The 13,011-nt window shown below is 47.3% G+C and overlaps 2 protein-coding genes across 2 annotated transcripts in view; both read right to left on the reverse strand.

Annotated features, from left to right (window-relative positions):
- Positions 1-1,946: 1,946 nt before the first annotated feature.
- DMRT3 (doublesex and mab-3 related transcription factor 3) lies at positions 1,947-11,144 on the reverse strand. The gene is made up of 2 exons (XM_021531847.4): positions 10,572-11,144; positions 1,947-3,629 (listed from the first exon to the last, which is right to left on the reverse strand). The coding sequence occupies exons 1-2, from the start codon at positions 11,008-11,010 to the stop codon at positions 2,665-2,667; spliced, it is 1,404 nt and encodes a 467-aa protein (XP_021387522.1). The 5' UTR covers positions 11,011-11,144; the 3' UTR covers positions 1,947-2,664.
- Positions 11,145-12,009: 865 nt separating this feature from the next.
- DMRT1 (doublesex and mab-3 related transcription factor 1) overlaps positions 12,010-13,011 on the reverse strand; it is a 66,498-nt gene continuing 65,496 nt past the window's right edge. The window contains exon 5 of the mRNA XM_031507300.2: positions 12,010-13,011. This exon is cut by the window's right edge and continues 3,424 nt beyond it. The gene's annotated coding sequence lies outside the window, so the exon portion shown is untranslated.

Below are 13,011 nucleotides of genomic sequence, written 5' to 3' on the forward strand. Positions count from 1 at the left end.
CAATACGCCAAAGGATCCTTAAAAATTCTATATGCCTATAGTGCCAGCCTGGACAATACAACTGGATGAACAAAGCAATTTCTCAAAGGTATCATTGCAGACAAACGTGTTTTTTTTTTTTTTTCAATCTTCTGGATAGCTAAAATATTGTGTGGTCAAACAAAAATTACTGTTCAACATGAAAATTTCCGTTTCTTATTTTGAGCAGAGATATATTCGCTTTATTTAAGAAAATGTATTTATCAATGGAGTCAAGAGTTATTTTATAACTTGAGAGAAAAGGATTATTTTAACTTGTTTCTTTTTTCAGAAAATGGCTTGTCAAAAGAGATAGAATTTTAAAAATCATACCACCAAATTCGCATTTTTCACTACAAGTGTGTTAGAAGTTCATTCCATGCCAGCCAAGGGTCGTCTTTCTTTGAAAGATATGTCCCAGTGCCAAGATGCCAAGATTCAGTTTTTTGAAAACCCACAGACCATAGAGGGTACGAGCTTTTGCAGATATCACAGTTTTGTCTTTCTGCTGAAGATGATTCAACATCTGTAGCAAAACAAGCACACAATCAAACAAGTAAAACAAATAAAAAAACCTCCACTGAGGTTTATTTTAAACTACAGGAGATGCCTAAGATTTCTGCAGGAAGGAAATCTGCTCAAAACTGGAGCTCCAAGGCCTATCCGCTCTTACCTAGCCTTTGACAATTTCTTGGAAATGTGTCAGAGCACAGCATTTCACTGCCACCTGCCTTTCTGCCTGCAAGATCTATTTTACATATTACTTTTCTCTCTGGAGTGGCTGTAAAATGAATTTGTTTACAAATGTGAATGCAGGCAAATCCGTCAGTACACAACTGAAATCCTGCATTTAGGAAAACTCCAGATGCTTGCACATTTACATTTCCATAAGGGAATTTTTTTTTTCCTCCCTTCCCCTGCTTTCATGTCTTTGTAGCATAACCAATAAAATGTTTTTCTGAACAGGCTGGAAATTTATTCAAGATAAAGTATCTTTCAGTCAATTTATCCCCGAAGGAAAATAAAGTCATTATTTTATTCTCCTTTTTGTGCGTATTCAGTACCTTTATAAAATGAAAGATTCATCATGTGCACAAGACTTACAGAACATGAAATGCCAAATGAGAACACAGGCATTCGTATCAACAATGACACCAGATAACATGCCTGATACACTTATATAACAGTTTTAAAGCCCATCTCCTTCAGCGTCCAACTTCAGGGTGGCCTCACCTTTTTTTTTTTTTTTGAGGTGTGGGACTAATCCCCAGACTTGAAAGACTGAAGAGTCATTTCATCTGCATTCAGAGGTGTGTTTTGTAAAAGTCAAGCATACATAGTCACTTGTGAACAGTTGAAAAAATGACACTAAGAGCTTAACAAACTTCTAAGTGGACATTAAGCTTATAGGCATTCCTCATCAGAAGCAATTCCTAATGTTACTCAGACACACATAAGATATGCAGTGTAATCAGTGCATGCAATCATGCAATAAACTGTTCAAACCATTACTTTTCTAGGGGAAAAGGGGAGTTGTCATTTGCCTAAAAATTATTTTAAAGAAATGCCCACAGTTACATCCTATTTCCTTTTTTTTTCTACTTCTACAGAATAGGAAAAAAGATGCTTCTGAAGCATTGGGAGAGCCTTTTGTTTTCTGCTTTCCGTGATTGTAGCAAGCTCTGCGTTACTCAGCTGAGCTTGGAAATATCTGCAGTACCAACACAAGAGACATCAGCTTCCCTGATGACAGCTTTTGACTAATCTCAGTTGCAAGTTACAAGTCAGGGAAGCAAAACCCAGACTTGGAAAAAGTGGTTTCCCCTGACTGCAGCTGCTGGAGCTGGACATTTTAACCCCGGCTGAGAACTAATCAGCTCTCTATCTTCAGAATGTTATTTGCCCAGTATAAATGACATAAACCAAGATCATCATCTTAGTTTATTTTTCTAGAGTCCTTAGCATGCTACATTAACCTGACAATGCTTAATCTGGTGTTCATTTCACAATACACTTCATGCAATTCACAGCTGTAATTGGTTTTACACTGACATTACACATTTCGACCTAGCCATGGGAAAAGAATAACTCTTAATAATATTTCTCGGAAAAGTGTCCAAGCTCAACCGGCACAGAAGCAGCTCATGTTAGTTGCATGTGTGCATTTCTTTCTTCTGCCTTTTCTTTCACTGCAAGGATGATCACTGGCATAAGATTATAAGGTCCTTGTTTTAGTCCATTTGCAATTGAACTATGTTTGCTTGATTTCTTATGTCCTGAGGAGTTCTCAATTATAAAACAGCATTCAAGTATTCTAGTTTAACATCCCCATTTTTCTGAGTTAAGGAACAAAGTAGACCTTGGGCTTCTGTTTCCATTATGAGTCTTCTAGAGTCCCATAACTGGCAGCCATAAAGTCTTCCTTTGCAACACACACTCAGCACTAAAGCCAGAGTATTGCTATTTGGCATTATCCAGTGAAGTGCAAGAAATTAAATAAGTTATGTCTTTATTGCTATAGTACAATACCAAGCAACTTTTTAATACAATTGCGAGAGTTTTGTAGAGTACATGTCCCTCCTCTTAGGGGCCAGTAGTTCAGCTGCACTGTGAGTATCGCTTAGCTGTCCCATGTCAAATGCCAGTCTAAGAAGATGTGTTGAGTATTCTTGAGTCTGAAGAATCAGACCTGTCCTCATATTCATCTTCTGTGTAAATTGGTTGCTTAGACACAATTGGACATCCATCATCAGGAATTGAAATCCTAGGATCTTCTGAGGAGCGGGAAGGAAGGACAGGTGAGCTTCGGAAAACAGTGGCTGAGCTGCTGGAGAAAGGACTGACATACTGGGACCGTAGCTGGTACTGCTGCTGCAATGTCATGGTGTTCCACAGGGTGACATCGTTGGGCAGGAACGGGCTGGACTGGTTTCTTGCCAAAGTGTTCCTCAGCATCAGCGGGTAGCGTGGCGGCTGAGGGAAGGGGTGCTGCAAAGGTACAGCTAGAGGATTTGGCACAACATTACTGGAATCAGCAGAGAACCTCAGAGTGTCGGGAACCCTAAATGCTGAGCCCACCGACCACTTGGAAGATGAAATAGGATAGGAACTCAGTGTGTGTTCAAAAATATGCCCGTTGGAAGGTAAAACAAGACCATCTGATTCTGCAGAACTTCTCTCTCCACTAGCCACTGAAGACCGACTAGACAGAAGAACCTCTACAGCACTCACCAGGTCACCGCCACACCCCTTCAGGATCAATTCTAGCACAGCTGGCTTTTGGTTAGGGAAAATCTTTTTCAAGACTTCAAGTGGGGGTCTGTTTGCTTTCAAACTGAATGGTAAAGAAACTGTCCCAGAAGGACCTTCTATCAGGAGGTGGTTCTGCTCTGGGTGGTACTTGGGGCTGTCTGGACGGTTCTCTGTGCCCCCACCATTTTTCTGTACTGCAAAACCGACCTCATCCACTGAAACAATTTCCGGGCTTTCGGGGTTGAAACAACTTTTAGTTTTAGTCATGTCTGGGGAACTCCTTTGGTCTGTGTCTTTGTCACTGTAGGTCTCGGCACTGTCTGCTCCACTTGCATCACCCAACCGCTCCTCATTCACATCTGCAAAGAGAAGTCAGAGAAATTAACAGAAAACTGAGCCTAAAAGCTTTTACAGAGGCTTGAGGATGCTGTTTTATTAAAGTGAACAGAGCAGGACTCCAAGGGGGGAAAAGTGCTTTTTCTCAAAGATCCTGCAAAAATTAAGGTATCTTTGAAACATGCCATGAGAATAAAACTGCAAAAGGATAATGTGACCTGATCTAGACATACTCTCACTCATTCTCTCATGTGCAAGCAAAGTTGTGATCATTTTTCTGCTGCATCAAAAGTTTTGTATCTATCCTTTCTCACTGGTTACAAGGCAGCAACACACCACCCAGCTGCAAGATTTCTCAAAGGAACTTCAGCACTTTCACATCATAATTCCTCACTAGCACCATCTCATTGTCTGTGAGCTGAAGAGGGCATTTAGGAGATAAAAGTTCCTCTGCAGCTCCAACAACATTGGTGGAACCACTCCATTATGACTATGGGTTGAAGGTTTAAAAAGTCTTTAAATAAATAAATGGATTCCAGTTCTGAAGAAACTGGTTCCTCCCATAGAAATCAGTTTCCTCCCACAGCAAGAATTGCAGCTTTGCCTCTAAACCCTTAAGTATGTCTGATGCCTTGTCCCATCCAAGCATGTTTTCTAGAAAATTCTGGATTATAAAAGATATCTGGAAAGCGTTTGGTCCAAAATCCTATTCAAAGTGTGAGCAGCCTTAAACAAAGAGCAACTTGCTCATGTCTCTGCTTAGCTGAGTTTTAAATAATTCCAAGGATGAGGACCCCACAACCTCTCTTAGAAATTGTTCCAGGTATCTTTCTTTCTGTGTACCAAACTAAGAAGGATGAGAACTGAGTATGGAGCTGAAAACAGGCCCGTTGGCCATGATGTCTCCAGATGGACACTCAAAACTCTTTGGTAATGCCTGACCAGAGTATGGAACCCTTTGAAATAAGACTGCTTGTTGGCAAGAAGAAAGGAAAGATGCTTGCCTATGCAAAAGAGGATCAATATACTTGCTTGAGATTGTTCATTGTTATTTCCCAAGAAAACAGTTCTGCTGGCTTTCCTCATTGAGCACAATGTTTACATTCTTGGGAAGCATCAATGCACCGAGAGACTATTGCTGTCCAAGCTGCAGCTGACAGTCTACTTTAACCACACAGGGCAGTGCTTTTGAAGGCACAAAAGGGAAGGACTATCCGCAAAAAACAATACAACTGTTTGCATCATTTTCCAAGCCCCTGAAGAACATCCCAACTAAACAAAGTAACTGTAAGAAGAAAGCAAAGTTTCCTAAAATGCGCTGATGATCCCACCTGCCCGAGATGAAACCAGTTAGAGGTGTGAAGCACCTGAGCCTCATTGCTCACCATCTCCCACCTTCCTCTCACTGCAGGAACAGGCAGGGCATCTTCTTATCAGTTAGTGGGATAACTTTAACATTTAACAGATTAGCATTAAAAAATGGCTATTAATTGAATTTATCCACTAGAGAGAAAGAAGTCAGGGTCTGAGCAAGCCTGAGCTGAGTGAGCAGCCACTATGCTCAGCACAGTGGGAGTTATAAATAAAGAAGAGATCCTGGCAGAGCACAGCCTGACAGCGGAAGCATGGCAAAGGAAGGTTCTCCTCATGAGGATTGCTGTTCCTGGCAGAAACTATGGACCACCCTTCCCATGGATGTGGGAAGCTGCTAATTTGGGCTGTGGAAGTGTGCAGCTGAGGAATACAGATGCTCCTACAAAGACCTCACTGTTTTCAGCAGGATAAATATTTGGGAAATGGTTTTTACACTGGATGTGCTGCCTATCGAGTGCAAACATGGAAGCAGTAACTCTGCATGTTCTGTATTAATGAGAAGGCCATGTACTTTTTGTCTTTCTCATACAAGCGTATCAATCTTGCTTTAGCAGCCAAAGCAGAATGCAGGAATTGCTTGCCGATAGCAAACTGACACGTGCATCCTTCTGAGGAGGTGCTAAGATACTGGCATAGCTCATCCATTATTGAGAAAACGTGAGAGTCAGACTACCTTTCCCTTTTAATCCCTTCATTGTGCATTTATTACAAATCTTTATAAATGGATATTCAAGGCTTAGTGGGCAATCTAAGGATGTCCAGCTACTTTGTCCCTATCTTGACAGAGTTAGAGAGGCTGTTTACGGAAGACGATAGCCCTAATTTTCATATAAATAAATTGCACTTCGGTAACTAATATTACCAAATGGAGTGAAACCAAGGAGAAGATATTTCAGAATTACCTTATGCTTACATTTACAGTGTATCTTTATGGGATGAGAGCAAGTACTGCTGTAGAGAAAATATGTGTTCATTCAAAAAAAAAAAAAACAAAACAAACAAAAAACAGCAAACAAACAAAAGCCCTCAAATCATGTAAGGTATCTCAAATATATTTCCTTATCCTTACAAAATGTTGTTTTCAAGATGCTTCAGATTTGCTTCATTTTCTGTACCCTTAAAAATATCCTTATGAGGCTTGCCTAAAAAATTTTCATCAAATTCTGAAAACTTATCCCACTGAATTTTGCCTCTTTATCATCAGGAGACCGCACAGACGCCGGCTCTCAGCTTTTGCGCAGGGGCAATCTCCTCATACAGCACAGGTCATAGCGATGCACGCACTCTACTCTCAGGGACAGACCCAGAAAACGAGATTTCGTTGATTTTAAATCGAAGCGGTGCTATTAACACACAGATAATTACCCTCTGCTGGCTACCACTGAGCATGGAGGCTGCTGTATTTTTCCCTCTGTCTTTTTGGGAGCATCCCACTGCCGGTGTCAGGCAGCTCCATGCCCGGGCTGGGGCGGTGTGCGGGTGTCACACCTCGGGGACCGAGCCTGTGGCACGGCAGCTGCCGCTCTCCTGGCCAGCCCTCGGGGCTTCCCTCTCTGTCAGGCTGTGTTTTAACCCCTTTAAACACCTTTTTCCCCCCTTTCCCACTATGCCGAGGGCTCGGGAAGCATCAGGAGTGCTCCGGGAACCGGCCCCAGCCTTTCATGGGAACCACTGCGACCGGGGTTTTCGTTCGTTTAAAATTGGCCCAAAAATAGTAACCGTAAAGGAAACAAAAATTTGTGAAGATGCAAAATAGTCATTGACAAATAAACAGAAAATTGTGAAGATATATTGCAAATGTCCCTATGTGTATACTGAATTTTGGGAATATTATATGCATGCGTTAATTGCAAGTGTTTGTATTTGGCGGTACAAAAATAATTTTGTATTTAGAACATACAACCTACTGCTCTTCAGCAAAGCTTTATTTTTTTCTTTTCATAATTCTTAAGTTTTACATTATTATATTCTCAGCTTCAAGAAGGAAATCTCATCCTCAGATATTTTTTTATGTTTGTGGGAGTTTGGGTGTTATATTTTGTATTTTGTCCTTTGTGAGCTCTGAGGGTTTGTTTTTTGTTGGTTTATTTTTTTGGTTTTGGGGGTTTTCTTATTTTTATTTCTGGTGGTGGCGGTGTTTGGTTGGTTGCTTTTTTTTACTTTTTTTTTTTTTGTGGTGAGGAGAGCATTTTTTCTTTCTGTGGGTTTTTGGTTGGTTTTGGGGGGGGGGTTTTGGGGGGGTTTGGTGAGGTGGTTTGTTTTTTTGTTGTTGTTGATTTTTGCTTTTTTGTGGGTTTTTTGTGTTTTGGTTTTTTTTTTTTTTGGTTTTGGTTTTGTTTTGTTTTGTTTTGAGGGTTGTTTCTTCGTGTGGCTCTGGGGTTAGATTTTGGTTTGGTTTTTAAGGGGAGGAGGTTATTTTGTTGCACGTCTGTGTGTGTGTGTGTTGGGGATTTTTTCCTCTCCAACACCTTCCATTTCAAATTGCCTGCATTTAAGTATCCAGTTTGTGATTCCTGGGAAAACTAAGGAAACTATTTTCCTACTGATATAAAAGATGGGGAGTATTCATTAAATAACATGCATGCGGGGAGAGATACCAACCCAGATAAGATATGCAGTTATGCAGTGCAAATACAGATACACATGAAACAGAACAGTGGGAGAACTGTACATGCATTTACAGTAAAACACAATACAAATTCAGCACAATATTTACCCCAGTTCTTCTTGACGATCTATACTTTAATAATCATAAGTCAAATGCTGTAAAGGGGCCAAATAAAAGTAAAATAGGTGAGAGGAAAAAGCTGTTCTCAGGTTAATAACTTGTCTGGAAAACTTGGTCTAATATTTTGGAACCAAATTTGCTTCTTCAGTATTCCCACTGCTAAGTCCCTAATAAAACAGCTTGTTCTTTGATTGTTAGGACAGCTCTTTTCTCAACACAGATTTTCTTGTATCTCATAATTTCCTGAGTTGCATTATTAGGAAAGGCTGATACCAGAACTAGCATAACTGCACATAAAGCTAAGGCTATGTTTTTAGAGGAGACTTTTTTTTTTTTCTTGCTTTGGGTTTGATTTTTTTTACTTTTGCTGTCTGTTTGGAAGAATGGGGTGTTTGTTAATTTGATTTTGGTTGTTGGGACTTCGTTTAGGTTTTGGTTTTAATTACTTTCACTTGATACTTTCCTCCCTATATTCGAAGATCAAAATACACTGCAGGAGATTAATCACTGTTCTCAAACTAACACAGAGACAGCCATGCTGCATTAAGAAGCTAGCTCTGAAAATATCAGACGACAAATATAGCATTATATTGTTTACAAGTTTTGATAACAATTACTAAGACAAATGTAACACACACTCCTGTGGGCAAGGAAAGTTCATGAGCACCGTGTCAGGAGGAGGAATCATTCCAGGTTATCAGAGACAGATGCAACAAGGGTAGTTTCAGAACTTCGCAGCTGTCCCACCGAAATGGCCGATTGTAGCAGGAATAAAAGCAAACAGATCTGATTTTATCATATATCGGGAAATATCCCTTTGGCAGTGAAAAACCTTCTCACGAGAATAATGTCCTCGAGGAGGAAGGGGTGTATGTTTTAGAAACCGGGTGGACAGGAGGTCTATCCTCTGTTTTTACATTGATTTTAATACAGTTAATGGAAGGAGAGGAAAGAGAAAACCCTGTCGCTCAGAGCACATAGGATAATTGGAAATAAACAAGTCGTGTGGTGAAATAAACAGTGGCTGGTGGAAGATGACAGCAGGAACCTCTAAGGAGACCATTTCCCACTTTGCTCTCATGCATTCTCGTATTCATAAAAAAGGAGGGGAGGAGGGGGGAACCGTCCGTGACAATCAGGGACCGGGGACCACGCGGGTGGGGTCTGTGTGATCAGAAGGGCTCCCCGGTTGTCCCGGGGTATCCCGGGCCCCCCAGCCCGGCCTCACCGCGGGCGGGGATGGGGGCAGGCGCAGCGCCGAGGGCCTTGATTTATGGAGATCTACGTTATGTTTTGTTGTTTGTTTGTTTGTTTTTCCGCTCCGTAAAGCTATTATCAGAAAGTGCTGACTGGCTGGCAAGGAAGAATTTCTCATCAATACACTTTGATTGTATTTTGCAAACAAAATGCCTGTTGCTTGGTAACATTTCACTTGAGCCTGACCTTCCCCTAAAGTTATTGCTATCAGATTCGATTTACACTCTCCTCCCGTGATTACTGTAATCTTTTAAACCGGGAAGTTCATACATCAGGGTGAAGGAAAGTTAAGCGTGCAAGTTAATATCGTTCCTATCCGACAGATTTATATCATGCTGGCGGATGGGAACTTTCATTTTCTCGAAGATGCAAGGTGGATTTTTCCCTTTCTCTCCCCACCTCCTCGGCCTTATCCCCCGCTACCTCCACGCAGGGAGGAGGCCCCGACCAGGCGGAGAGCGGAGGGCGTCCGCGCCGGCGGGAGGCTACGACCAGTGGGAAATTTGGGGAAAGACCCCCATACCCGGCCCTGGGAGAGGCCGGCGGAACTGGGCCGAGATGTGGGGGAGGGCGCTGGCGGAGGGTAGGCAGGTGGTGCCAAGGTGCCGGAAAATAGGAAGCGGGTCCCAAACCACCGGCATCCTCGCCAGAGTGCCGGACTCATCCATGCCGCCGCCTCGGGCCCAGTGTGTGTCCGCTCCGGTGCTGGAGGAGCAGAGCCCCGTGCTGGGGCCCTGGTGGCCGCCTCCGTGACCGGACCGGCAGCAGCACAGGGCTCGCCACTCTGTCCCGGGGCACCGCGTAAAATTTTGCCACAACTTGTCAGCGGAGCGCGCTGGGCTGGCAGCGGCCTGCCTGCCGAACAGCCCTATCGTGAAAGTCTGTCAGCTCCCGCTCAGACAATGGAAGGAACGCGACTGCGGTTCCGGAGTGCTAGTTTTGCCTCCAGAAATGTCTATTAGCGACAGGTCGCGCTCACAAGGTGCCCGTTGCAGGCGGTGGTTTCGGTACCCCCGACCTTTCACAAGCCGTCCGCGACCCGAAGGGACAGGCCTGCGCAGGAGGACTGGGTTGTCCCGCTCACCCCCTGCCACCACTCCGCTTTCCCCGGTCGTTATAGCTTCGCAGAAGCCTTCCTGCTCCTGGCGCCGCTTTCGGTCCGAGGCTCTCTGTGCAGGACTTGTCCTGGACGAGGTCTCGCAGCCCGATGCCCGGGGCGCGAGAAGCCGGACAGCGACTCCGGGAGCGGGACCAGGAGAGGCAGAAAGACGTGCTGCTGTGATCCACGCGGGATGCGGCCCGTTCCCGGCCGACCTGAGGGATGGACCCAGAAGCGGCACGTCGGGGAGCCAGGCGGGTCCCCTCTACTTGTCTCGATGGCCGCGATTCTGGCTGAGGAGCGGGCCGGTCCCTTTGCGGCTCCATGCTCTTTAAGAGCGATAAAGTGTACCCGACGCAATTCCTCTCCATTCCCTTCCCACGGAGCCCGTCGGGTGAAAGGGAAAGACTTCGCCCTTACTCCTTCCGGCCTCATCCCCCAGAAGGACACCCGGGATCCCAGCCCTCCCCTTCCCTCCTGCCCCGCTCTCGCGGTGCCCGGCCTCACCTGCCTTGGGGAGCGGCCCCGGGAGCGCGGGGGGCGGCTCGGCGGCCCAGCGGAGGGCGGCGGCGGCGGCCAGCTCGGCGGGCGTCCGCGGCGGCGCGGCGCAGGGCGACGGCCCCGGCGGCGGCGCGGGCGGCTCCGCGTTGCCCGGCGGCCCGGGGAGGGAGCGCAGGGAGTCCGGGAGGAGGCTCTCCAGGCTTTCGTTGGCCTGCTGCCGGCGGAGCGCCACCTGCGCGGCCATCACCCGCTGCCTCTCGATGATGAGGATGCACTTCTCGCAGGTGCAGTCCTTGAAGCGGCAATAGCGCTTGTGGCCCTTCAGCCAGGACAGCACGCCGTGGTTGCGGCACCGGGCGCACTTCGGTGTCCGCTGCAGCGGAGCCCGCGGTGGCTGCGACACCGGGCCGCCCATGTAGAGGTACGGGGAGCCATAGCCGTTCATGCCCGCGGGAGGAGCCCGGCCGGCTCCGGGGTGGAGAAGGCCTCAGCGAGGGCGGGCGGAGGCCGGGGCGATGGAGGAGAGGAGGCGGGCGGCTCTGCCCGCAGGCTCTGACAGTGGCACCGGCGGGCAGAGCGCTGCCGCCGGCCGGAGAGGCACTGCCGCTGCCCGCGCCGCCCCGCGCAGCCCAGAGCCCCTCAGACCGCCCCCCGCCCGCCCCCACCGCCACCCTCCTTCCCCGGCGCCGACAGGGGAATGGAGGGAGAGAAAGATAGAGGAAGAGAGGGAGGGAGGGAGGAAGGGAGGGAAGCGGCGGCGGGGGGGCCTCTGCCCCGACGTCGGGGCGGCGGCGATGCCCGTGCCGTGCCGAACGGGTTCGTCCCTGAGCGGACCGGGATCCCGGCTGTCGCCACCCATGCCCTGCCCCTTCACGACTCACGCCCCGAAGCCACCCGGGGCTGAGTTGAGGTTTAGGAGGTCTAGGAGGTTTCTCCCTCTCTTCTCTGCGTCGGCCCCGCCTCGAAAGCCCGCTGGGTTCGGCGGCACGGTGTATGGCTGCTACCGCCTGTGGCCCAGCGTCGCGAGGTAGTGGCAGGGAGTCGAGAACAAAGTTTTGTCAGTTCTGCCAAAGTTTTGCAACTGCAAAGAGGTGCTCGGAGCAGGAGCTGTCCGGAACCAGAAGCTGCCCACGACAACTGGGCAGAATCGGGCTGCGGCAGCGTCCCCGCGGGATCGCGCCGCAGAGCTGGAGAGCCGCGGTAGGCACCTGTTCCAGCGGGATCCGCTGCCTTTCCTGCATCCCGCGGCAAGACAGCTACCCAAATACAAACGGTGGCTAGAGAAAGGAACGTGAAATTCACGGCAAGTCGGGTTGCTTGAAACCTAAATGATAATGTCGGATGCGGCGGACTTGTAACGTTCTGCGTTTCCGTACGCAGAGGGGTTTCTCGCTGAAACACTGGTATTTCCCGTGTGGCAGCGAGTACCTTGAATCCATATCTGGAAAAACCCGAAAAAGTTATATGCGTTTTGGCTGGGGGTAAAAAAATTTACTGCAAGAGTCCGTCTGCCGGCGGCATAGCGTCCGCGGGTGGGCAGGGGCTGCTCCTTGGACCTGAACCCATTTCGTTGCCTCAAGACCTCCCCTGTTCTTCCCAGGCATCTCTCCACCATAACCGCTACACGAAATAAAGGTTTTAGCGAGGCTATGTAGTAACGAAAGCAGATTTAAAACTCGGGAAGTATTTCGCCGGAGAGAATAAAAGGCACAGTGTACGCTAAGAAGGTATTTGCGTGGTATTTCATTACTAGGCTCTTTCCTTGTTACTTTTCTACTTCTAGAAGAAGAATGATTCAGCGTGATCTCTCTCCCCCGGGCTGCGCGAGGGGTGTGAGGAGGATGAGCACTCCATCTGTATATCGCACCGAGCCAGGGAGGTGAATCGGATCAGATACGGGGAACAGTGCATTTTCTGTCAGTGCTAGTAGAACATATTTTTTTTGCTGCCGGAGTGCATGCACTGAATCCTGCAGCTCGCAACTGGCCTCCCCTGAGGGGCTTCTTGTGCGCTCGGGAGTCCCCATCGAGGGGAGAAAAAGAAAGAAGTGGACCACCCTTTCAACTACCACAAAATTACTTGCAAGTAAGATGATTCGCATCTACCCTTGGAAATCCGTTCCATCTAAACGAAGAAACGGGGTGCAACTCCTAGGGGGTGGTGATGGTGGTGGAAAACCCCACTTCCCCACTAACTGGAGAAGGTCCTGCGGGGCGCCTCCGCCACCGCAGCCGGCCGGGCGGCTGCCAGATCCCGAGCCGAGGTGCCCAGCGCGGCGGTAGGTTGGCAGAGGACCGGGGACCCCTCTCTCGCTTGGCTGCACATCGGGCGTTTAGGCTGAAATACCCGTTTGATATAATACTGTAATCCTTTTCTCATACTTGATGGGAATGGTTTTCATGTCCCAGTATTTGACAACATCTAGCCATTGGGCCAGATTCGCATT

This window comes from Lonchura striata, chromosome Z (assembly GCF_050655825.1).
Source record: "Lonchura striata isolate lonStrDom1 chromosome Z, ASM5065582v1, whole genome shotgun sequence".
Classification (NCBI taxonomy): Eukaryota; Metazoa; Chordata; class Aves; order Passeriformes; family Estrildidae; genus Lonchura; species Lonchura striata.

Coding starts and splice junctions, on each gene's coding strand:
- DMRT3 (XM_021531847.4), bottom strand. CDS start 11,010: ATGAACGGCTATGGCTCCCCGTACCTCTACATGGGCGGCCCGGTGTCG. Junction 3,630..10,571: donor GGGGCCGCTCCCCAAGGCAG/GTGAGGCCGGGC, acceptor TTCTCTTTGCAG/ATGTGAATGAGGAGCGGTTG.